At 41.5% G+C, this 25,750-nt stretch overlaps 3 protein-coding genes across 8 annotated transcripts in view; 2 read left to right on the top strand and 1 right to left on the bottom strand.

Moving 5' to 3' along the window:
* Nucleotides 1–210: 210 nt before the first annotated feature.
* On the top strand, nt 211–8,313 carry sav1 (salvador family WW domain containing protein 1). The gene is made up of 5 exons (XM_063908116.1): nt 211–567; nt 2,048–2,539; nt 5,114–5,384; nt 6,653–6,808; nt 6,956–8,313. Exons 1-5 carry the CDS (start codon nt 474–476, stop codon nt 7,158–7,160), a joined length of 1,218 nt encoding a protein of 405 aa, XP_063764186.1. The 5' UTR covers nt 211–473; the 3' UTR covers nt 7,161–8,313.
* A 220-nt stretch (nt 8,314–8,533) lies between these two features.
* On the bottom strand, nt 8,534–21,104 carry atl1 (atlastin GTPase 1). Of its 2 annotated transcripts, none has more exons than XM_063908115.1 (14): nt 20,978–21,104; nt 17,811–18,061; nt 17,048–17,182; nt 16,503–16,607; nt 15,981–16,031; nt 15,405–15,461; nt 15,122–15,214; nt 14,759–14,897; nt 14,375–14,502; nt 14,127–14,183; nt 13,613–13,684; nt 12,917–13,348; nt 12,360–12,374; nt 8,534–11,258 (listed from the first exon to the last, which is right to left on the bottom strand). In XM_063908115.1, the coding sequence occupies exons 1-14, from the start codon at nt 21,009–21,011 to the stop codon at nt 11,142–11,144; spliced, it is 1,686 nt and encodes a 561-aa protein (XP_063764185.1). In that variant the 5' UTR covers nt 21,012–21,104; the 3' UTR covers nt 8,534–11,141. The 2 variants fall into 2 exon arrangements, with proteins under 2 accessions (XP_063764185.1, XP_063764184.1); XM_063908114.1 differs by having other exon boundaries at nt 20,972–21,035.
* A 1,269-nt stretch (nt 21,105–22,373) lies between these two features.
* map4k5 (mitogen-activated protein kinase kinase kinase kinase 5) overlaps nt 22,374–25,750 on the top strand; it is a 39,686-nt gene continuing 36,309 nt past the window's right edge. For 4 of the 5 annotated variants that reach the window (XM_063908113.1, XM_063908112.1, XM_063908111.1 and 1 more), the window contains exons 1-2: nt 22,374–22,554; nt 24,177–24,404. In XM_063908113.1, coding sequence (XP_063764183.1) covers nt 24,297–24,404 — 108 coding nt within the window. In that variant the 5' untranslated portion in view covers nt 22,374–22,554; nt 24,177–24,296. Of the gene's footprint in view, nt 22,555–24,138; nt 24,405–25,750 lie in introns of all 5 variants that reach the window. The other variant, XM_063908110.1, reaches the window with a different exon arrangement.

Raw genomic sequence — 25,750 nt, 5'->3', positions numbered from 1 at the left:
TACAAGACCTGAGTACTTCTACTTTACTCAAGTACAAGACCTGAGTACTTCTACTTTACTCAAGAACAAGATCTGAGTACTTCTACTTTACTCAAGTACAAGATCTGAGTACTTCTACTTTACTCAAGTACAAGATCTGAGTACTTCTACTTTTACTCAAGAACAAGTTCTGAGTACTTCACATCTGGTCCCCCCGGAGGCTGAGCTCGCTCCAGGGGGGCAGGACTCTGCAGCTCCAGCCCCGGAGAGGAGGACTCTCTGTGGGTGTGGAGCTGGGATCACAGCGGACCGGACCGCCGTAAGGAAAGGGAGCTAAAAGCTAGCCGGCTAACTTAGCTGCTAGCTAATGTAAAAAGCTTTAAAACATGTTTACTTTCCTTCAAACTGAACGGGAGGCTCGCAGGGTCGGAGGGTCTTGCCATGACTTATTTTGTTATTGTTGTTGTTGATGTTTTTTCCCCGAGCCTGGAGTTATGCTCTCACGTAAGAAAAGTAAAAACGAAGCGTCGAAACCAGCCGAGGTTCACGGGAAATATGTGAAGAAGGAAACCTCTCCGCTGCTGAGAAGTAAGTAAGCAACAAGTTAGCATGCTAGCTCAACGTTAGCTCAACGTTAGCTCCCCTTGCTAGCTAAAAGTCAGCGTAAATCAGACTATTAGTTTAAAGTTAGCCTGCTAGTTCAGAATGTATACCAGTTACTCTGTTATCCCAAAGTTGGCATTAATGAGCCCGTTAGTTCAACGTTAGCATCAGTTAGCACGCTAGCTCAAAGTTAGTACCTGTCATTAGCTTGTTAGCTAAACGTTAGCATCAAACAGCCCGTAGCTCAAAGTTTCAGGCAGAGGTTGAAAAGAGGTGCTGCAGCAGAGGCAGTATGAGAAATAAGGAAGCATTGAGTTACATCACATTAGCAAACATGGTTGTATTAATGAGTGGGAGTAAAATGCCACATTTTTGTCATTTTAAAGCTTGTGACAAACTGTTTCTATAGCTTTTTTGTACACCAAATGCTAGGTACAATGCTAGCTAGCATCATCTGGCTGCATTAACGTCAGTTGCAGTCAGAGGAAAGTCCAGAGATAACGGTTACTACTCACATTGATGGCAATAATACTAAACTATTATATTAATTATATATTTGTAACTTTTTCCTGACTCTATATGCTGTTTTCATAGTTAAATAGAGTCAGATGTGTTGATGGTTAGCTTTAATTTGGCCATTGGTAGAAATGGTATGAGTGTTATCGTCTGTTAAATTGACTGTTGGTTCAGAAACGTGACTCTAACTGACATCTAATATGCTTTATTTAGTGGATTAGTGCCTTACCCATTAGTTTGATCACTTTACATTATGTATTGTGTAAAATAAACACTTTAAACAATCAACATTAGATACAAGAGTAAGGAAATATTCAAGTGAAGTACAAGTAGGCATGGTGCAATATTAAAATGTAATGGTTTGCTTATCCTGAACAAAATAATTGATAATAGCATCAAAACAATGGAAAAAAACATTAGAAAACACCCAGAAAATGACATTAAAACATACTTGAATAACTCAACTCACATTCAGTAAATAAGTACTGTTTGTCACAGATAGGAGAGTTTCAAAAACATAAACAATCCTGCTAAATGATTGATATTAAACCTGTATATAGATCTTTCAAACAAAGTGCTAGTAGATAGCATGGTATTGATCCTCTCATCTGACTGATGTTTTGGTAAGTGTTTGCTTCCTTGTTGACGATGCAAATAAAGCTGCTGGGATGGAAGTGAAGTTTCGGGCTCTCTCTGACCCTAAAGTATTGTGGTGTCTCTCCTGTGTTTTTATCTTGAAGTTTCAGACTCTATCTGACCCTAAAGTATTGTGGTGTCTCTCCTGTGTTTTTATCTTGAAGTTTCAGACTCTCTCTGACCCTAAAGTATTGTGCTGTCTCTCCTGTGTTTTTATCTTGAAGTTTCAGACTCTCTCTGACCCTAAAGTATTGTGCTGTCTCTCCTGTGTTTTTATCTTGAAGTTTCCTGACCGTTCTTTCTTCACCTGCAGATCTGATGCCCTCGTTCATCCGTCATGGCCCCACGATCCCCCGACGCACCGAGGTCCCTCTGCCTGACATGGGCCCCTCTTCCTACCCTGTGGCCCCCGCCCGGGAGCCCGTGGTGTCCCGCAACAAGAGCTTCCTCCGGGCCCCGGTGCAGAGGCCCCCCCATGAGGTGGCCCGCCGGGAGAGCCACCGCATGTCTGCCCCCCCGTACCTGCCCCGCAGTCTGGGGGACCTGCCCCACGAGTATGGGGGCTCCTCGCAGTCCTTCCTTACTGACGTGGGGCCCCTGTCTGAGAACGGAGATGCCGGCCGGTACTACTACCCCCCCGAGCCTTACTACGACCCCCAGCAGCAGCAGCAGCAGCAGCAGCCCCCCACCAGGAGGGGCCCCGAGCGCTTCCCCGAGGACTATAGATACTATGAGCACAATGAACACAACTTCCAGAGACTTCCACGACAACACACACCCCCCGCTCCAGGGAGACCCCCCTCAGGTAAACATGACTGGCTTCTTATTCTTTAAGACAGTCAGCAAGAAGCAGGGAGAGAACTCTGAGGGAGAGATGTGACTCAGGTCAGGGGAGGGATGCTTATCTACCGACGTAGTTCTGGAAAGTGCTTTTCCTTTATGGCTTTTGATGCATGATAATTATGGCTTTATAAATATGAGGAATAACATGATATTCTAACATGTTGAATATTGCAAAAACAATACAGAAGAAAGCAGAGTGAAAGAAAGGATCAGAAATCTCAGTCTCAGTGTCAGCCTGCTGCCTGCCACTCGTCCCCCGGCAGACCCACCGGACATCCATCCCCTATTTATTCTCCGTAAGCTGTCTCTGCTCATTAAACCCTTTCTGACCAGCAGAGAGATTGTTTTCTGGCAGGACTTTAACATTTTACGGGGAGAATCTGCTGTTTTGGTTTGAGGGCGCACACCCCCAGAGAGAGGAGCAGAGACCCCGATACCCGGTGCAGACTAAAGGCTGGATACTATTGTATAATTGTTTTTCAAATGTCTAGTGTTATGGATTTGTTTTTGGGCCATAGATGGGCCTCTGTGAAAGGAATGCAAGCGCTCAAAAGAGCTTTTGATTTCAGTGCTCCTGAGGGATGACATAGTTTTGCTCTGCTCTGGAAACATCCGTGTGATGGACTGCTTCAGGACATTTTACAGTCTCAATGAGAATGAGTTTGCAGTTTTTAATTTGAACAGTTGCTGGTGTGGTGCCGCTGTTTTTATTCCTATATGAGCATAGTGTGTTTCCCAAGAAAATGATGTTAAATAAATAAATGCAGTTTAATATTTTATATGTGAAGCGCTTTTTATAGTACTGCTTCACTCAGGTCATCTGCTGATTTACATCTACTCATTTTAATTAGAAATATCCCATATTTTAAATGATTTACACAATGTTTTGGAATGCTTTTGTTGATCCGAATCATCGTGAGCATTTCATTTGTTTGTAAGCCTTTTAATTTCTATAACCAGAACATTTGGAACTGTGCTCAGTGCAAAAGTACTGTTTTCTGAGAGCTGTTTCAGGGAAACCTGACCTGTGTTTAAATCTGACTGTTTTTAGGGAAAGAGAAAAGATTGAGAAACTGTGCTGCATTCAGCTTTGGTCTGCAGAGGGTTTGTCTCTCTCTCTGAGAAAAGGGCAGTGATGATGAAGAGGAGGAGGAGGAAGAAGAGGAGGAGTGGCTCACATTCCTCCTCCTCTGCAGCTGGCTGAGTTGAGCTGCTGTCACTCTGCAGAATTTATCAGATTGCTGCGGCCATTTTGCTGAGAAACTTCATTCCTCTGTCGTTCTGCAGAGTTCAAAATGCTCTGCTCCTTCTGAGTCAGGATCCCTGTCTGCTCCTCCTGAGTCAGGATCCCTGTCTGCTCCTCCTGAGTCAGGATCCCTGTCTGCTCCTTCTGAGTCAGGATCCCTCTCTGCTCAGGATCCCTCTCTGCTCCTCCTGAGTCAGGATCCCTCTCTGCTCCTCCTGAGTCAGGATCTCTCTGCTCCTCCTGAGTCAGGATCCCTCTCTGCTCAGGATCCCTCTCTCTGCTCCTCCTGAGTCAGGATCCCTCTCTCTGCTCCTCCTGAGTCAGGATCCCTCTCTCTGCTCCTCCTGAGTCAGGATCCCTCTCTCTGCTCCTCCTGAGTCAGGATCCCTCTCTCTGCTCCTCCTGAGTCAGGATCCCTCTCTGCTCCTCCTGAGTCAGGATCTCTCTGCTCCTCCTCTCATTACTCAGCAGGAGTCAGACTACAGGAGCAGCTGGAGGAGAGTTCAGTGTGTGGGACATGTCTCCATGCTTTAATGTTCAGAAAGCTCTTTATTCTTCACCCTCTGTCTGAAACCAGAGCCCAGTCTGCTCTGATTGGTTAGCTGGCTGGCTCTGTTGTGATTGGTAACGCTATCCAGTAGGAGCCTGATTGTTCCATAGTGATGTCACTTTAAACAGCATCAATACACATGTACACTTTTCGGTACAGCCCTAAATTAAACGGTGTACTTTCTGGATTCTTTTGGATGTATTTGGGATCCATAGTGATGTCTCTATGTTAAGGAACACAGGGATTTTAGCCTCTGCAGACCATTTACATGCACTCAAACCTGTAGAACAAACCACAGGAGAGGGAACACCACAGAAAGCCTCTTTAAGAGTCTGATAAAAGAGGAACAATAATCCAATATAAATTCTTCTTAGTTGGTCAACGGTTTTGTTCTCGGGTCCATTTTCCTTTACTTTCTTTGGTTTCGGATGTATGCAACGATGGAGTTGTAGTTGAATCGTTTTATTTCAGAAGACAGTGAAAGAAGTCTCCAGATTTGAGAGGCATTTAAAGTCTTCTGCTTTAAATAGAGTCACTGCATTCCTCCTGATCCACCCTCAGCTGCAGCATCAGAGCGACCTCCCAGCCTCCCCCGTCCTCCCCCGTCTTCTCCCCTCTGAACCACACTTTCCCACACAGCCTGTTTTTAGGAACTTCCTCTCAGATACTTCCCTCTCCCAGAGCTGCTCCTGCTCCTCCTCCCTCCGGCGGAATAAAACCCGCTCTGTTTGTTTCCTCAGGCATCGGGCGCATCCAGGCCAAGTCTCTGGGGAACCTGTCCAACCTGACGGGGGACGATGTGCCCCTCCCCCCCGGCTGGACGGTGGACTGGACCATCCGCGGCAGGAAGTACTACATCGACCACAACACCAACACCACGCACTGGAGCCACCCGCTGGAGAGGGAGGGCCTCCCCCCCGGCTGGGAGAAGGTGGAGTCGGCAGAGTTCGGGGTCTACTACGTGGACCACATCAACAAGAGAGCGCAGTACCGACACCCCTGCGCCCCCAGGTACAGTCAGAACCCCCCCAGGGGGACGTTTATAGGGTAACAGCAGAGAGACACAATGAGAGAGAGACACTGAGGGAGACACGCTGAGGGAGACACGCTGAGGGAGGGAGACACACTGAGGGAGGGAGACACACTGAGGGAGACACACTGAGAGTGTCACACTGAGGGAGACACTGAGGGAGACACTCTGAGGGAGACACTCTGAGAGAGACACACTGAGGGAGTCACACTGAGGGAGTCACACTGAGGGAGACACACTGAGGGAGACACACTGAGGGAGTCACACTGAGGGAGACACACTGGGGAGACACACTGAGGGAGACACACTGAGGGTTTCACACTGAGGGAGACACACTGAGGGAGACACACTGAGGGAGACACACTGAGGGAGACACACTGAGGGTTTCACACTGAGGGAGACACACTGAGAGAGACACACTGAGGGAGACACACTGAGGGAGACACTGAGGGAGACACTCTGAGGGAGACACTCTGAGAGAGACACACTGAGGGAGTCACACTGAGGGAGTCACACTGAGGGAGACACACTGAGGGAGACACACTGAGGGAGTCACACTGAGGGAGACACACTGGGGAGACACACTGAGGGAGACACACTGAGGGTTTCACACTGAGGGAGACACACTGAGGGAGACACACTGAGGGAGACACACTGAGGGAGACACACTGAGGGTTTCACACTGAGGGAGACACACTGAGAGAGACACACTGAGGGAGACACACTGAGGGAGACGCACTGAGGGAGACACACTGAGGGAGACACTCTTGAGGGAGACACACTGAGGGAGACACACTGAGGGTGTCACACTGAGGGAGACACACTGAGGGAGACACACTGAGGGTGTCACACTAAGGGAGACACACTGAGGGTGTCACACTAAGGGAGACACACTGAGGGTGTCACACTGAGGGAGACACACTGAGGGAGACACACTGAGGGTGTCACACTGAGGGAGACACACTGAGGGAGACACACTGAGGGAGGGAGACACACTGAGGGAGACGGAATAAAACATAAAATAAGTTCAGAGTTATGAAGAAGACTTCCCGTCTCCACCGCTAAGCTAAAGGCGGCTAACGTTGGGGACACATGGTCACGTTTCCTGCACAGGTTGCATACCTGTGGCTCCTGATGTGCACTCTGGGAGTTGTAGTCCTTCCTCTTCCTTGAACTTATAATATTCTTTGCTCTTTAGACACACAAAGCAGTCTTTATTATATCCTTCATAAATGCTCGTGTGTTTCAGTGTCCCTCGATACGACCAGCCCCCCCCTCTGCCCCCGCCCGTCACCTACCAGCCCCGCCCAGCAGAGAGGAACCAGCCAGTGCTGGTCCCAGCAAACCCGTACCACACTGCAGAGATCCCGGACTGGCTGCAGGTGTACGCCCGCGCCCCGCTCAAGTGAGTTCTGACGGCTCAGTAACAGGCCTTTATGTTGGGATCATTCCTGCGCAGCTTTTGCATTAAATTAAGGTTGTATTTATTTAAGGTGTGTTGCATTATACTGCTCAGGTGTTGCTCCAACTCTCCACCTCTCCCCCCCCGCAGGTACGACCACATCCTGAAGTGGGAGCTGTTCCAGCTGGCCGACCTGGACACATACCAGGGGATGCTGAAGCTGCTCTTCATGAAGGAGCTGGAGCACATCGTCAAGTCCTATGAGGCGTACCGGCAGGCGCTGCTTTCCGAGCTGGAGGCCCGCAAGCAGAGGCAGAGCTGGTACCAGCAGCAGAACTACAGCGGGAACATCTGACCCCAGCGTGTGTGTGTGTGTGTGTGAGAGAGTGTGTGAGAGTGTATGCGAGTGAGAGCGGGGACACCACGCCTCTCTGCGGTCTCAGCCGGTTGGGAGCGGTCGCAGCTTCACTTTGAAAAGATGACGGACTCCTCGGAGCCTCTTTACCAAACACACGTGTGCCTTCGCTGGATCCAAATATATCCGACAGGAAGTGACGACTGAAGAACACTCCATGAAGAAGAGCGTGCTCAGAAACACCCGGACATTGTGCCTTTTCTTTTTTAAATACTCAGATAAAACGCAGCTTTTTTTCTACACCCGTCACTCCTCTCTGTGTGGGGGGGGGACAGGCAGCTTCTTCTAATTACTCTCTTTATGAAAAGCTATTTTTTCCTCTTGCTTTGAACGCCTCGTTAAACCACACTCTGACTTTAGGGTGCTTCTCTCTTTTTATGACAATCCACCAAAACTTTGACCGATATTTAAGTTTTGATATGAAACACGTCTTTATTGAAAGACTCTTGGCATTACTGTGTGTGTGTGTGTGTGTGTGTGTGTGTGTGTGTGTGTGTGTGTGTGTGTGTGTGTGTGTGTGTGTGTGTGTGTGTGTGTGTGTGTGTGTGTGTGTGTGTGTGTGTGTGTGTGTGTGTGTGTGTGTGTGTGTGTGTGTGTGTGTGTGTGTGTGTGTGTGTGTGTGTGTGATGAAAAATAATAAGCTACTGGAACCTAAAACACACTTCTTAAAGACACTACGTTTGCCTTTCCTTTCGTTCTGCTTCTCTCTGGATATTCCTCGCTCTGGTTTTGCCTTATTTTATGGACTGACGTCTCTCTCCTGCAGGAGGGGTGCAGGTTATTAAAAGCAATATATATTTAACACTCAGAAATCAGATCTATCCGTTACGATGCTCAGAAATGTTTGTCTGGTGGAGACGGTGCTAACTTCCCTATCAGCTCACTGAGGAGAAAAAGACATGTTATAAGACGTTCAAAATGTAGAAAATAAAGAGCTAACGGTGTTTAACAGGACCTGATGATCAGTGCTTATAAATCCAAACACTCTCTGATGAGGAAGAGGAGAAGTGCTCTTCATCAGTTTGTATATATCTTATTTTTTCTGCATTTCATAAACAAGACAAAAGCAATAAAGTCTGCAGTGAAAAAAACACACCTGACCGTCAGACTGCTTTGTTTGTGACATCACTATGGAACACTTGCACTCCTATTGGCTGTCGCTCCAACACATTGTACGTGATAGGCTAAGGGGCGGGACATCTCTAAGTGGTTGACCCATCACAACAGAGCCAGCCAGCTGACCAATCAGAGCAGAGTGGTGGGTTTTTATTAAGTGTTGAAACTTGTCTGGAAAAGAAGGAACTGGAGTCTGGTTTTCTTTAATTTGGTCCAACTTTATTATTTATGTTTTTGTTTTGTATGTTTTGCAGAGCGTGTTCAGAAACAAAGCGTGTGGCGGTGTTTGTCTTTCAGTGCTCTGACACAACAACTATCTGGAGAAGATTTCAGGAATTGATTAAAATTACAAGATAAAGATGTTGTGATACATATTCAACAGATTTAGAGTGTAAGTGCAACAGTAACTGATGCTACCTTCCTGATGGACGGACGTTTCTGTGACACACTGCGACTCAAACGTCAGAACAGACTGAATGTGCAACAAGAAATATCATATTTCTGCAGAAGCTGCAAAAAAAAAGTGCTGCAGGAAGAATCCTTTACTTAAACTAAAGTACAAATACTACATTGAAAATACTCCATTACAAGTATTCAAGTATAGTCAGGAAGATATCCTTAAATACAAGTAAAAGGAATCAGTCTGCAAAGAAAAGTCTGTTTCATAGATATTATTATGTACAACATATAATGACACTATTAGATAGTTTGTATATTAATAGCATTTCATTTCAAACATTTTATGAGAATGTATTTATTTTGTAATCAGGAACATTGAATTAAAAATGTCTTATTCTGCAGAAAGAAATACAGCAATTACCAGATCTTATTTTGGAAATCAATTAAGAATAATTAAATTAAAGCAGCAACTCTTCAGACTTAAGAAGCTGAAAATGAAACCTAAAAACTTAAACTGTGCCAACGTAGTTTAAGTTAACGTACTGTACAACGTCTGTTAACGTACTAATGGTTTAACATATTGCAGATTAAGGTAATTTAAAACCATATATTTTACAAGCTCTTTAAATAGTCTGGGGGTAAAATCATAATTTGTTCAATAACTTACACGTACTTTGAGATTGTTAACATTTTGATATATTATTTTAGGTAAAGCAGCATACAAAGCACTTAAAATAAACCCCCCGTTACAAAGTGAACATGAAGTCTTCAGTAATAATAACAGTACTTAAATATATAGTTCTGCATGCTTTAGTTATATTTTGAGGCTGATATTTCAGTAAAACGTTGAATTTAGGACTTTTACTTTCAATGGAGTATTTTACAACCGTAGTATTTCTACTTTTACTTCAGTAAACCCATTGACTTCCACACAAACAGAACAGGAAGGGCTAGAATGCCGACTCATTCCTGGGTTTTAGGACTCATTCCTGCAGAAGCTGATGCCATATTATGCAAAAAGTCTCACAAGTGGACAGATTTAAACATCTAAGTGTATAAACCCAAAGTAAACGCACCGTTAAAACATCACCAACGTGGAATAAGTGAAAAAACAAAGAGCTGTGTGAAGCTACATTCCTCAGATTTGCTCAAACATCCAATAAAAAACAAAGCACACTCATTCCCTCAGCCTTAGAGAGAACACACAGACAGCAGATGGTGATGTGATGTGTAAACTTCTCCCTGATGCAGAAATCATAGTGAAAGTGCCGCGGTGAAACCATTGTCTACATGTAGTTATGGCACTAAACCACTGAATCACAACCATTAAAACAGAGCAGTCGACCTGCTGCAGAGCTCCAGAGAGGACGGACCATGCGGATGGAGCGTTGTTTTTTAAACACACAGTACAGATCATACACATGGTTTCTGATGAACAGCACTAAACTCCAAAGAACAGAACCATCGGCACGAATGGGTTTCACACATCTGAGTTTACTCTGAAAACCAGCGTTGTGACGGAGGAAAAAACGTGTTGGATAGGAGATCAACGACAGAGTGGAGGCAGGGGCTCCTGGGCTCAGACAAGTGAAGGACCACCCTTGTATCTTAATAGTCACTTTGAGTCTTCTTGTGATCATTTTCTGTCTAATTGTAGTCATTTTAAGTCCATTTGTAGACATTTGGAGTCACTTTCTTGTCATTTTGTGGTCATTTTAATAATTGTGTGGTACTTTGAAGTCAATTTGTGTTTTTGTTGTCATTTTAAGTCACTACTTAGTCATTTTGAATCAATTTGTAGTCATTTTCATTGACTTTGTAGTCCATATATGATATCAATTATGCATTTTGTGTGTCTTTTAGTCTTTTTATGTCATTGACTGGGTATTTTGTGTCTCTTTGTAGTCTTATTGAATAACCTTTAGTCCTTTTGTGGTCATTTTAATCCTTTAAGGTAATCATTTGATGTTACTTTCTTGGCAATTTGTCTTTTTGTAGTCATTTGAAGTCACTCTGCAGAGATTTTGGGTCTTAAAGTGGTCATTAACGTCTCTTTGTAGTCCTGTTGAGTCACTTTGTTGTCATTTCGTGGTCATTTTAAGCCTTTTGGTAATCTTTGTATGTCACTTTGCTGTCAATTTGCCTTTTGCGGTCGTTATAAGTCACAATGTAGTCATTTTAAGTCACTTTGTTGGAGGTCGAATATGCCGAGGAGATCCTGGAGCTTCTGTACAGGTGATATTTAATGGACAAAAGAGACGAAGATGAGCTCCAGGCGCCACTGAAGAGATGCTCTGCCTTTACATGAACAATACACAGTCCCTTATTAGCTTTAAGTAGTGGATATACTGGTGGGCCGACACCAGAGTAAAAGAGTGTCTGATGGAGTCCCTGCTGTCTCAGTGATCAGTTCCTCTTCCTGTCCGGCTCCTCTGCAGCCTCGTCCACCTCAGGCCCACCGGGGAAGGCGTGGTGGTAAAGGTGCCTGTGATTGGCTGCTACGTTGTACAGCTTGTAGAGAGCCTGAGGAGCAGAGACAGGTGTTTACAAGTGGAGGATTTACACACATAATATTAGAATCAGAAGTCCTTCATTGGTTGGTTGGAAATGTACAGTGTTACAGCAAAACTGGCAGTAGGTTATGCAATAATAAAGAGGAGGCTAACTTATTAAATACAGACAAGAAAGCCCACATTAGTAATAAAAAAACAAAAAACATGTAGTACACAACCATGGCTAAAAACAAGTAGAAGCAATTTAAAAAGGGGGAATTTATGTATTTCTTTAGGTTCGCAGGGGTCTTTAAATCAAGCTGAATTGACCTTAGACATCTCCTTCTTTCTTAAACAAGCAGATTTTGTGATTAAACCGGTAAAAACAATAAATAAATCCGTTTCAAGTTTAAAATCATTGTTTCCGCCATGGAAGCAGGTCGGAGCTGCTACGAGCTAAAGGCTAACGTTAGCTCATCTTGTTTCTCAGATAAGTTAAGATTCAAAAGTGAAGGATGATTAAACTGGTTGCTGAATTATTGACATACGTCTCTTCCTCTCTGAAACAACCAAACTGTGTTACTTAAACCAAGAAAAATACTTTATAAAGAAGTTTCAAGTTGAAAATGAGTGTTTCCTCTATAGAAGCAGGTAAGAACTGCTACGAGCTAAAGGCTAACATTAGCTCGGCAGTTTTTGTAATATCTTAAAATCCAAAATTCACGAGGATTTAATCAGCTGCCGAATCATATACAAAAGGTCTCATCTCCTCCAAAGTAAAAGTAATATATGATTGTAATCCTTAAAACAGCAAATATAACTGTTTTACTTTTAAAATCGGGTTTTTTTCTGATGCAGTTTGGTGGATTTAGGATGCAAGTTATAGGTAAGAAGTACACAATTTAACTTAATAAAAAAACAGAAAGCTTTTTTTTACTGCAGAAATGTAACATGTTTAACATTGAACTAGTATAAGAAAGGCTAACTTAATACAATAAAAAAAAGTTATAATAAGGGTTCAAAAACACATTTCTTTGCATAATGTTTCTGTTAAATCATAACTTATTATACACACATTTTAGAAAAACTTTAGCTTTCTTTTTCAGTTTTCCCACTTTATTTCTCCACTTACCTCATTTGTGCTCCCCTGCAGAAGCATTAAAAAGAAAGAAACATACAGTGTGAGAACATACATGAATATATAATATAAAGCATCTTTAACAACAATAGATTGAAACAGATCCATCCTCATTCTCTGCCACTGATGTGAAGGAGGTTGTTGCCCCCTGGTGGTTTAAAGGTACTCCATAATGTAAGTAACCGATGATTCAATTTACTGATGTTAAATACTTTTAATAATGCCTTGTTGTTTAAATCACTTTTTGAGCAAAGATGAACTGGTCCCAGTGACCCATTGACTTCCAGACTTCCAGAAGTGTTAAAATGCAAACTCACGTCTTGGTTTTAGGACTCATTCCTGAAGCTTTTTGATTAGGTTTTTGTTCAGAAGCCTGAAATAAGGTCTTTGGTTAATTCAAGCTTAAAAGATGACATCACTAAACCGGCTTCAGAACAAAAACCATTGACTTCCAAACAGGAAGTGCTAAAAAGCTGACTTATATCTGGGTTTGACGACTCATTCCTGCAGTATACTCTCTTCCTAACTTTTTTAATGTTTTTCCACATCACCTGGTCCCACAGGGCCCCGGCCACCTGGTCGATGACGGCCCCCAGCTCACGGTACTCCCCAGAGTATCGGATGTAGGCCCAGGTGCAGAGCGTGATGAGCGCCAGGCCCAGCACCATGTTGCACAGGCTGGCGATGACATCCACGCCCACGAAGCCCGTGATGCCGGCGGCCACGTACATGATGAAGATGACCACGAAGAGGGTGGCGGGGGTGCGAGCGGCGTGGAAAATGTTCTTGGAGTCGTTGTGCTTGATGTACTGGACGAACACCTCGTCCACCTCGGTCTCCAGCTGCTGCAGGTAGCGCCGGCTGAACTCCTCGCCCCCCATCTTCTTCACACCCTTGAACACCTGCAGCGCCTCCTCCCTGATGGCCCCGTGCCGCGCCTGCAGCTCGCTGGGGGCCAGGAAGGGCCGATCCCCACCGCACACCTGGAGAGGGAGATGGGATGGGAGGAGATATTTAAAATACTCTCTGTTTTGGGTCTGTGCTCCTGTTCTCAGCTTACACACTGTATCTCCAATCTGTCTTGTGATTGCACTGAGACCCTGAAGGCAGCATCTCTCTGGTTCAATTGGATTTATTTTGGATTATCGCATCAAATACCTCTTTCCTGCACAACCATATAACATGTAACAGGATGAGAGCACAGGGGACAGTTTTAGATTTCAATTTGAACCCCAGTTTCTACAGACCTGCTCCATCTTCTTGTTGTACAGATCCTTTGCAGCAGCGACGGCGGCCAGATTATTGGCCTCTGCTGTGGCCTGAGAGGAAGCAGATATAAAAATGTGGATTATTTTAGGGGAATACAAGATAAACTGTATTGATCCGAATCAGAAGTAAGACAAAAACACTTCCAGTACTAAATGCAATTGAGCACCTAATGTGAAATGGTCATTTTTATAGCTCACTATCCTCTTATTTGAGAAAGTAATTCATGTAAATGAGATGTTAGGTATATTTCTATATGTTTACACTCCTCCAAAAAATATTGATCTCAAATATTGAATCTTAATGTTAGATTTAATCTAACTTTTTTACAAATAACATAATGTTTTGAATGGATTTCTGTGTTAACGTTAGGGAAAGTGGGAACATATTGAAAATACATCAGCTAGAAAACTGTACAGTGAGTCATTATAACTTTCAGTTGCCCATAAATACTTAAGTATTGCAGTTAAATATAAAGAGGATGTGAAGACGTACCTGCAGCATGGACTTTGGATGTGGCAGCTCCTCACCTTGGTAAATCTTAATGTACGCCTGAAAAAAAGCAGAGGATGAACAAAAAAACATTACATTAACAGAATAAATATGTTGGATCTATTCCCAGTGATGTGCAGAACAATTCTAGCCTCTGCAGACCCTTTACATGCTCTACAACCTGTAGAACACACTACAGGAGAGGGAGCACCACAGAAAATGCTGTACGAAGTCTGATGTTTTTCCTGTACCTTGAAGTACTCCAGCAGACCTCTGCAGGTGATCTTGCTGCCGTTGATTTCCTTCACGTCGATGTTCTGAGGACTGAGGAGCCACGGCACCAGGACCTTCAGGTTGTTGATGAACTCCCCGTCGATCTCTGCACGGGTAGACGTTACAAAAGTGTTTTATATTCAGCTCATGCATGTGGCCGTACACCTCTGTCTGTGGGGTGATTTATTTAATGTGTTTTACCTTAAAGTTGTTCACATCTGTATGTTCAATTTCATGCATTATACATCCTGCATCCTGTCCGAACTGAAAACCACGCTGTGCTACATTTGTGTACAGACCCTAGTATTTCAGCTTGTACTTCAAGTGATTTTCCTCTCCTGATCAAAGCAGTGTAAACTAACCTTTAATCCTGCCGTCGAAGTTGGGGTTGGTGGCCACCTTGAGTCCGGGGTGAGGCATCAGGAAGCAGGAGATGTTGGTGAAGCAGGAGTGGATGTGCTTCCGGACGTTCTGCAGCTCCTCGTGCTGGTTCTCTGAGATCTGCAGCGCGCACACACACACACACACACACACACACACACACACACACACACACACACACACACACACACACACACACACACACACACACACACACACACACACACACACACACACACACACACACACACACACACACACACACACACACACACACAAGCGTGAGGGTTTAAGGATTGTGTGCAGCGGTTATTTAAAATGCATGTTATTTAGTAGAATCTGACCTTCAGTCTCTTCTCCAGGAACTTCATGCCTCCCTCCTGTCCGTAGGGAAACTCGTAGGGAAAGCTCCAGTCTCGGACCAGGAAGATCATGGACTAAAGACCAAAAAACACATCATGTGAATCTTAAAATCATACATGTTACCTGATACAGCATTAATATCTGTATGGTTGCTAATTCACCAGTTTATATATTTTAAAATACACAAATGGAGCAACTGTCACGAAAACCCAAAGTGCCTCAGGATGAATAAAGTATTTTATTTGCAAATACTTTTTATTTTACCTGAAAGGGTTTGAGGAACGTCTCCTCCATTGCTAGTCTGCCGTACTCAGTGAAGAGCTGGAAGAAGACAGAAAAGACAAAGTTAAATGTTAAATACTGCAGTTAATTTAATTAAATATCAACAGGAACCTTTAAGGGATAGTTTGGGTGTTTTAAAGGGGGTTGTGGTGTATTTTCAGCTCTTTATCCTGCTGTCAGACAGAGCTTTCTGACAGGGAACGGCTCTCTCCAAAGCCACCAGACTCCATTGAAAAAAACACATCAGAAGTTTCTTGTCTGCCACTGCCTTTAGCTGTTAGATAGTTTGTGTTATTGTGTGTCTTCTGTGCATCTAAACTAACACTTTAAATCCCCTAAGTCTTACAGTAACACTAAATAACTAACCCATCATTGCAGTGGTACTCCAGCAGCTCCTGTGTTCTGAGAGGTTAAAATGACTGTTTTGGGAATGGAGTCTGGTGGCTTTAGCTAACAGAGAATACAGGTCTATAAAACATACAGACTATCCCTTTGAGAGTCTATGGGGGTATATTCATCCAGGATTCTGGTTTATATGGCGTTCATTAATAGTTTTACCTGCAGGTGCTGAAGGTCGTCCTCTTGTACATTTTGTGAGATGTTGTAAACCTGAACAACATTTAAAATGATTTTTAATTGAAGTTAACATGTTTGTATTCATTAAAATCATTGTTGATGTGTAAAAAAAACAGGAACATTAACACATATAAGAGGCCGTATTTTCTCATGTACAAAATAATTACATTTATAAAATATACTTAAATATGAAATATGCAAAAGTATAGAAAATAAAATCAAATAATTAAAGAAAATATGAAGAAAAATATATTTAAAAATCTAAATACAATCAAATATGTAAAAAAATATATTATATAATATATCTGAATTATAAACTGAATAGGTTCACTATAAATATCAACGTCATGGTGGTTCTAGGGGGATCTTCATTAAGATTCCCTCGCTGAGATTAATGCTTGCAAATGTTGTGACGATCAACCCTTTACCTGTTGAGATATCCCAGTCTCTACCAAAGTGTGTTAATGACGTTAATGTCCGTTTCTCTCCTGCAGCGAGGCGTACCTGCATGGAGCTGATCATGGTGCTCAGAGCGAACACGGTGGCCGAGTCTCTCAGAGTCGACTGGCTGTCAAACGTTCCCTGAGTGTCCATCAGCAGAACCGCCACCTGAGGAGGAAACACAATAACTCAATAAGAATAAAACACCTTTAGACCCACATTTTCCCGCTGTTATAGACGTGCACATTAATGCATCGATAATAGTGCTGCATTAATATAAAATCAATATGTTCCAAAGGTCATTCTGCACAATAAGAACTGAAGCAACACTTTTAAATGCAGGACTTTCACAGAGCATTTTTAAACAGTGATATTACTACTTTTACTTTAAGATATGAGTACTTCTACTATATCTGCATATCTACTATATGTCTGGTTTATCGGTCAGATTATTAGTTTAGATGTGTGTAGCATGACTATAAAGACCTGCTGCAAAGACAAATACAAAGGTTGGTAAAAAAGCTTATTTTAAGAGTCTGTGGGATGTGTTCATGTCTCGTTAAACTCTGTGGGATGTATTCTCTCTGCAGGATGTAGTCCGGTCTCACCTTGGTGCCGTCCGGTTTGTCCACCAGGAAGACTTCGCTCCAGATTTGGATCCCGGTGGTCTCTCTCTCGGATCCCCCCCTCCAGGAAAAGCCGGTCAGAGGCTCGTCTGCAACGCCCAGCCAGCCCTCCGACGCCTGCACACATTTTTATTGGATTTACTTTCAGTCAATTAAATAAATAGTCATTTCCTAGGAATGTATGTATGTATGAAAACACGTTTTAAAAATCAAATATTTTGAGATATTTTTGTCCTTGTTAATAATAAAATAATAACAAAATAATATCAAAAGAATTATGAAAATAACAATGAAATAATAATCACAAAAATGAAAAAATAATGAATAATAAATAAATAAATAAAAATAATAATAAATAATTAATAAATAATAATAATTAATAAATAATAATAATAAATAATATAAATAATAATAATAATAATAAATAATAATAATAATAATAATAATATAAATAATAATAATAATAATAATAATAATAACAACAATAATAATAATATAAATAATATAATAATAATAATAATAATAATAATAATAATATAAATAATAATAATAATAATAATATAAATAATAATAATAATAATAATAATAACAATATAATAATAATAATAATAATAATAATAATAATAATAATAATATAAATAAATAAATAATAAATAATAATAATAATAATAATAATAATAATAATAATAATAATAATAATAAATAATAAATAAATAATAAATAAAATAATACTGCCAGGTCTTACGTTGTTGTACATGTAGCGCAGCATGAAGTCCATGAGGAAGGACTTGCCCTTCCGGAAGGCTCCGGCCACAGAGATGGCGACCACCTCCCGGTCACGGACCTCGGCGCTCAGCAGGATCCGGCTCAGCGCCGCCTCGTCCAGCTCGAAGGTGTGGTCATCCTTCACCAGCAGGACCTGCACCGGCCGGGCCCGTCCGTCCGGTTCCTCTTCCTCCGAGCTCCAGTCGTACACCGGCTTGTCGCTCAGGGACCCTGCAGAACACGAGAGAAACATTGTCTTAATTTAACATGTTTTACTGTCTGTTGATGCATGCATGTGTGGATTGGGGGGCCAATAATGGGCCCCTCAGGTCAGATGCAAAAGGCCCCATCATCTCCACTTTATATGAGCCAAACCAGACTGTGAGGTTGTTTTCACTCTTTTTGTTGAGGTTTGGAGTCTATTTATGGCCATTTCCAGTCATTTAAAGGTCATTTTGTGCCTCCTTAAATTCACTTTGTCTCTTGTGGTGGTTTTGAATCTTATTGATCTATAAGTGCAGCAGAAATTAAGCTTCATTTGAAATCTTTCACTTGTTGATTTTGAGACCAATGAATGGGCCCCTGGGATCAGACATGCAAAAGTCCCATGTTCTTTACTACAGAGGAGCGAGAAACCCAAACGTTATGGATTTTCAGTCCATTTGTTTATTTAAGGTCATTTTGAGTTCCTTTGTAGTCATTTCAAAAACATGTGTTTCTTGTGATGCCTCATTTATTGAGCGCAGGGTAAAACCATCCTAAATGAAACATATTTCCCTGTGTGTTGTTGCATGCATTAGTGGATTATGAGACCAAGGATGGCTCCTTTAGATGTTTGATGTTGTGTCTCTCTATGGGGATTCTGAATCTCTTCCTGGTCAGTATGTGTATCTTTTTGTGATGTTTTGCAGTTGAAAGCCAGCGGGCCTCTGAAACCTTTGGCCCCTGATGCCCTCCCATTCTGCCTGCTCAGTGACCTCCCCCCCCCCCATGCAGAGAAATGACGCTGCTGTTATTTTTTCCTATAAAACCACTTGTAATTAGCCTGGAAATATGATCATATGATTGGATGAAGGAAACGGAGATCCATTAAGGCGACAGGAAGCAGGAAGCTGAGTCCATTACTCCTTCCTGTTAGCGGCAGATCGATAGCATCGCCTGAAACCTTGTTATAATAATAATAATGAATCCATCCATCTGTGTGTGTGTGTGTGTGTGTGTGTGTGTGTGTGTGTGTGTGTGTGTGTGTGTGTGTGTGTGTGTGATGAGATCATTCAGAGCTCACCCTGTGTGTTTCCTGGCACTGACTCATTGTGTTGCCGTCATGCAGAGCTGACTCGCTGCAGCACTGAACTCAGATATTTAAATTAAACCTGTCTTTATTATAACAATAAATCTCCACACTTTATTTTGAAATACAAACATGTTTACATTTGTTTTGTTGTTATTTATTGTAGTACAAGGTGCACATTTTACATTTAATTTATTATGTTTAATTCAATATTTGTATTCTATTTGTTCCTTTTATTGCACAGTTTTATTATTTATATCAATATTTTAGGTTTTTCTTATAGCCTTTTAACTTTTGTGTTTATTAAATATTATTAAATATTTTATTTTATGTTTTATTGCACAGTTTTATTATTTATATCAATATTTTTAAAATATATTTGACTTTTATGGTGCATGTTTTAAATGTAAGTTCTCATATTTATTTTAAATTTCATTTTAGGTTTTTCTTATAGCCTTTTAACTTTTGTGTTTATTAAATATTATATTTTATGTTTTATTCCACATTTTTACATCAACTTTGTATGAAAAAATATAAATGATATCTTCTATTTTATAAATTACATCTTCTATTTTATAAATTACATCTTCTATTTTATAAATTATATCTTCTATTTTAACGTATGTTTTATTAAAGCAGTTTTTTTGTTTCATTGCACATTTCTTTCTTGTTTTTAATTTGTAATATTTGTTACTTTTATTCTAAAATGGAGCAACTGGATGAAATCGACCCCGCCCCCCCCCCCTAAGATAAATAAGACATTTGATTTTTTTAAATGCAGTTTTTTTTATTAAACAGTGAGCATAATCAAAGACTCTACCATGTTGAAAACAGAGAATGTCTTTCCGAAAAAGATGAAAATGATCAGATATTTGAAGCCTCTTTAGAAAGTGACTGATTTAGCTTTTGGTTAAACGTCAGTCTGCAAAAGTCACCACTTAAATCCTGCAGAGAATCATCTCCTCCAATGTGAGAGTCTGATTCATTCTGAGGATGTTTTCTGCAAATAGAGAATCCTAAATCTCACCGAGGCCCTGTGACACATTAAGGAGTAGCTGGTAAGATTAATGCAGGGTGTAAAGAAAGCACGTTGGTGAATAATTAAAGGAGGAACCAGAAGCCAAGGTTTCTGTCAGTTTGACTCCGGTCCTCGTGCAGAGGCCTCACCCTTCCCCTGGTTAACCCAGCACACTGTGCTTCTCCAGAAACAAGCCAAGGCGTCTGCTAGAAGTGGGTCAAACCAGATCAACTCTGACGACTAAACAGCTGCATTAACCCATTTATCCTCAAATTTAACCAGCTGATTCCCCCTCTCCTGCAGGAGGAGGGAAGTGAACACAGAGGCCTGACTAACACCTGGAGGGTGATGATAGCAGGGATGATCAGTACAGATCTGGAGCTGATCAGAGATATTTCCTGATGCATTATTACATAATGTGATGCCAGGTGCAGCACAGAGCATCAGAGGAGCTCAGTGTGACAAACACAGAGAAACAAGAAGGTTATTTTCAGGCCTTCTGGGGCCTGGACCGCCCAAAACAGAGGGTTTCCAGCATGAAAAAAACGTCCCAACAGGTTTTACTGGAGGACATGTCTGCTCGTTTCTGCATGTTAGCTCGACATGCATGCAGGGATAAATAGCGGTTTAAATATATGTAACGTTAGGGGTTACATTCGATATTATGGGGAAAAATAACTGCAAACAGGTCATATATTTACGGTAAAAACCAGCCGGTAACGGAGGAATCTGGAGTAAACACGTAATTGGCTGCATTGCTTACACGCCTCGACAGGAATAAGAAAAGATGTGCGTCAAGGAGAGAATAAAGAAATGAAATATCGGTACGTACACTCACCCCAGCTGTCTCTCTCTTTGCGGTGTTTGGCCATGTTTCCGTCCTGTATATCCCTGTGTGTGTGTGTGTGTGTGTGTGTGTGTGTGTGTGTGTGTGTGTGTGTGTGTGTGTGTGTGTGTGTGTGTGTGTATATGTGTGTGTGTGCGAGAGTCAGCTACCCTACTCCGTATTCATGGGTGTCTCAGGGCGGGGAGGATGCTCATCTCCTCCGTAGCGACGCTCGATGCTCGGAGAAGGATGATGGAGCTTTTATTCCTGCAGGATCTCAGGATGCAGCCAGGGGGCGCTGCTGTCTGTTGATCCTGCTAATGTAGCAGCCTAATAATGCAGGAAAATGAATGTGGTTCCGCGGGAAACGTTTTAAAGTGAGCGCAACCACTGAGTATGTAAAGTATGTTTGCAATGCAGGTCTTTGATTGAGGCTGTTGTGAGAAGAACGTCCCGTTTATCGCCAGCAGGTGGCGGTAGTTACACATATTATGGAATAGGTGCTGTCTTCAAGGACTGTCGTAAATATTCAAACTCAAACTAAATATGCAATAAATGCACTAAGATCAATGGATGCTGTTTATATTATCAGCATTTTAATGTTTTAGTTTTTCAATGTGGAACCATTTCAAATTGTCAAAATTTGGAGGAAATAGTAAAAATCTGAAAAGGTCAAAATCTGAAAACATTTCGAACTGTGAAAAAATGTCAAAAGTCTGAAAAACGTCAACATTCTCAGGAAATAGTCGAAATAAGAAAAAATCTGAAAGAAGTCAAAATTCTGTGAAAATATCAACATCAGAAAAGTCAACATTCTTAGGAAAGTCACATTTCTAAAAACTGTCAAAATCTGAGTTAACCAAAAATATGTCTGCAGAAAAAAATAAATTCTGAAAAAATGTCCAAAGGTGAATCTGATTCGGAATTATATCAAAAAAGTACAATTAGTTCTTCTTAATACAATAGCAGGGTGTGTAAATACTTGAAGTGCTTAAGTTATTAAGTACTCGAGTAAAAGTACTGGACTAAACTTTAAAAACACAAAAGCCCTAAGATGAAAAACAGTTGGTGCCTGATCATTTACAGAAATCAACATCACTGTTAGAGTGCAGCCTTCACATTAGCATTGATTAAAAACACTCATTTCTTTAAAACTCGTTTTATTTCATCCTGGAATTCCTGCTGGGCCAACAGCATTCTTCTTCTTCGTATTCTTCTTCTTCTTCTTCTTCTTCTTCTTCTTCTTCTTCTTCTTCTTCTTCTTCTTCTTCTGCTTCTTCTTCTTCTTCTTCTTCTTCTGCTTCTTCGTATTCTTCGTATTCTTCTTCTGCTTCTTCTGCTTCTTCTTCTGTTGTTTTATTAACGGTAGCCTGCACCCGTGACGTTGCATTACTGCCCTCTAACGGCTCGGTCTCTCCCTGCAGGTTTCAGAGTTAAGAGACGGAACGGCAACTGAAGTTTATCTCTGTTTCCTCGTCAACAAAGAGGGACACTTTCCTTCTGGTTCTGGACTTTTATTCGACGCCATCGCACGGGAAGAACAGTTCAAATCCAAGGCGTTGTCGTCCACGGTGTTTGCATTGTGAAAGGTGAGTTAAAGTTAGGGGCGAAGCTAAGGTAGCTCGTTAGCTGTTAGCTTAGCCTGGATGCTAAGCCTGTCTAATAGTGATATTTGGAGAAGGCTATTTGCTGGAATGTCCCCCAGTGTCAAGCCTGTCTGTTAGTAATATTTGGATGTGGCTATTTACTGGAGTGACCACAGATTGAAAGCTAACTACAGCTAATGTTGTTTTAATGGGCAGAACGAGCTCTTAGTAACTTTAATGTGAGTTTACGATAAATCAAACTCCTAGGTTCTGCTGTTGTTGTGGGGTGACATGTCATGCAGGTGGAAGAAGTACGAAGATATTTTACTTCAGACAAAGTAAAAACACTCTGTTACAAGAACTCATTTTCCACTATGGCCCATATCACATTTAAACATATTAAACTGTTGTTTTCTGAATATTAACTGAACTTGGTAAAAGGGGGGATTACTATTTATTCATCATATAATGCTCGGTAATATCTAAAGCCCTTCCTGCAGAGAAGCTAATAATTACATTTCGAGAGAAAAATGGGGAGTGAAAAGTAAGGAAATGCCTCTAAAAGTAGTATGAAAATACTCAAGTGAAGTACAAGTACCTCAAATATTCTACTTATGTACTCAAATGGATGGTATGTGACAGTTGCCATCAACGGATGGTATGTGACAGTTGCTCTTAGATTAACTCCAGCTTTAAACATTTTCTCAAAAAGTATTATGAACAAGTTGGACAGCAGCCTAGTTTAAGTATTGCATTAAAGCCACAGAAAGTGATATACTTACTAATGTTTCATCTAATGAAGCTTCACTAAAACTAAAGCAGCATTTCTGTTTAGTCTATAACACAGCACCCAGTTTTAGAAGTTCCTCATGGTAAAACAGTACCTCCAGAAGTAGAGATGAAGTATTGAGTGGAATACAATTGAAATACTTGTTTAACCAGTTGTAAAACAAGTACTCGTATCTTCAACTTACAGCTCTGGAAAAGTACACTATTACATCTTGAACTTTAGTAAAAGTGCACAAGTATTAACAGCAAATATACCTTAAGTGCTAAAGAGGGTTATATATCCAAATCATATTTCTGATGCTTTAACATAAGAAGCATGTCTATATCCATGTCTGACAGTTCAATCTATACCACAGCTTCATATTTAAGAAGTTGACCATGTTTGGTTTGTAAAATCTGCATTTGCAAAGTAACTCCAGCTGTGAGAAAGGTAAATGTAGTGAGTAAAATGTACAGTATGGTCTCTGAGATGAAGTACAGAGTAGCATGAAGTTGAAATGCTCATGTCAACAGTTGTGGATGAAGTTCTTGTATGTTTTTATACAGTAAATATTGCAGTACTGCTCAGGAAAAGTCAAGATATCAGTTAAGTAAAAGTACAAAAAGATGCAGACAACATTTCAATATCCATGTCTCTTGCACAGAATCGAATCCTCTTGTTTAGTTTAATATTACATTTCCAGCTGTTGGAAATATGTTTTGAAGTAAGAAGAACAATATATTTCCTCTGAAATGTAGTGGCATTAAAGGAAATACTCAGGACATTATTTTCTGTGCTTTCCACCCTTTAAATGTCAGGTTCGTAACTCTTTCCTCCCACATCGTCTCTCCATCAGGACATGGAGCACGGAGGAGGTCCGTCTGACTCTCAGTGATTCCCTCAGAACTTCAGGACTCCATCGAACCCCGGGGATTGGATTAACTAAATGTGAAGCAGCGTCCGGTGGAAAGCGAGCATGGATATCTTCCCCCGGCCCAGCGGAGAGATCCAGAGGAGGAACCCCCAGCACGACTTCGAGCTCATCCAGAAGGTGGGCAGCGGCACGTATGGAGACGTATACAAGGTAAAGTCTGCAGATATCCGACTCCCCCGTCACGTGACTAACGGCTTCATTAGAGTGCTGCTTGGTTTCAGAGATGACATGTGGCGAACACATCTGGCAGTCGCTGCTGAACCAGTGCCAGGTTTCTGCATGCTTTGTTACGGCCGTCTGCAGCTACTAAAATATATGATATTAGCAGGATAAACTGCACATGAGGGTTGGATTTCACACCGTAAGTCATCATACAGAACTGTCACATTTAAAAGCATATTAGTCATGAGATATAACACAATGATTAGCGGATCAGAAGAAAAAGAGCTGCAATGCAAGGTAATGAGCAACTGAAATGTCTTTAACGGCTGTTTCCAGAATCTCAAACCTGCAGCTCTGTTTGATATCAAATAAAAGTGAGTATGAAGAGCTTTTAGACTGATAAAACAACACATTTAGAGACCACATCTAGGAATGTTAAGTATGATGGACAGCTTTTTACTATTTCCTGACATTTTATACACTAAGGTGTTTTATAATAAAATGAATAATCACAGTTATTGATTCATTCAGTCAAATGCCAAACATTTGCTGCTTCCAGCTTTAAAATAGTACCAAATATGTCAGGAAATGAAATATGGAATTTTCTCTTTCCTGTGACAGTTTCACCACAAAGTGGGCGGGGCTTAAATTAGACAGGCGTGACGTTAACGCCTCATGCTTTATTTTACTAGAAGAATCCCTTCAATCCATATTGCGATATCAATGAAATTCCCATAAATCCTTGAACCTAATCAGTCTGTTAAGCAAGAAGGAAATCAGCAGATTATTGGTTTGCAGGTCTAGTTGTTTCCCTCGTTATGCAACGGCTTTACAGTTAATTAAACAACTTCCTGAACCTGTTTGTCTGAGACGGCTTGTACCGGCTTGTCCTTTTTACTCAAATAACTTTTTGTCCCAATCCTGAGTGTGAAGAAGCAGCATCTGGCTCACAATCAGTTATTGAGACATGATATTAAGCATACATTTTGGTACATAGTCTGCAGGTCTACTAATCCAAACAGGAAATAGAAGGGGTCGTCTTTATCCGGGGCTTCTGGAAGCTGCATCAGGTGTGTCATCACATCATTTTGAGGTGAAAGCTCAGAGGACATTGGGTAAGGGTGCAGTCAGTTTCACCCTCAGACAGGAACATGTGCGACCGTTCAAAGGTCAGACGGCGCTGCCCGAAACTGGACTGACCCCGGGGTGAGATGTTTCTGACTGATAGCAGCCCAACTGTGCACAGAACCTGTAGGTTAGCAGCTTATTTGTGAGGAATGACCGGTTAATAACCAAAGAAAATATTGCTTTGTTGTCTTTTTGATCAACTTGAG

This window comes from Eleginops maclovinus, chromosome 19, assembly GCF_036324505.1.
Source record: "Eleginops maclovinus isolate JMC-PN-2008 ecotype Puerto Natales chromosome 19, JC_Emac_rtc_rv5, whole genome shotgun sequence".
NCBI classification, from domain to species: Eukaryota; Metazoa; Chordata; class Actinopteri; order Perciformes; family Eleginopidae; genus Eleginops; species Eleginops maclovinus.
This window is presented reverse-complemented; position numbering and strand designations above follow the sequence as displayed.

What these genes read in the sequence shown, in the direction of transcription:
- atl1 (XM_063908114.1), bottom strand. Translation starts at nt 21,011, where the DNA reads ATGGCCAAACACCGCAAAGAGAGAGACAGCTGGGGTGAGT. An exon ending in ACAAACCGGACGGCACCAAG is followed by an intron (nt 16,608 to 17,047) that starts GTGAGACCGGAC and finishes TTTCCTCCTCAG; the next exon opens with GTGGCGGTTCTGCTGATGGA. An exon ending in TCCTGGAGAAGAGACTGAAG is followed by an intron (nt 14,898 to 15,121) that starts GTCAGATTCTAC and finishes TGCGCGCTGCAG; the next exon opens with ATCTCAGAGAACCAGCACGA.
- sav1 (XM_063908116.1), top strand. Translation starts at nt 474, where the DNA reads ATGCTCTCACGTAAGAAAAGTAAAAACGAAGCGTCGAAACCAGCCGAG. An exon ending in AACCTCTCCGCTGCTGAGAA is followed by an intron (nt 568 to 2,047) that starts GTAAGTAAGCAA and finishes CTTCACCTGCAG; the next exon opens with ATCTGATGCCCTCGTTCATC. An exon ending in CGACACCCCTGCGCCCCCAG is followed by an intron (nt 5,385 to 6,652) that starts GTACAGTCAGAA and finishes CGTGTGTTTCAG; the next exon opens with TGTCCCTCGATACGACCAGC.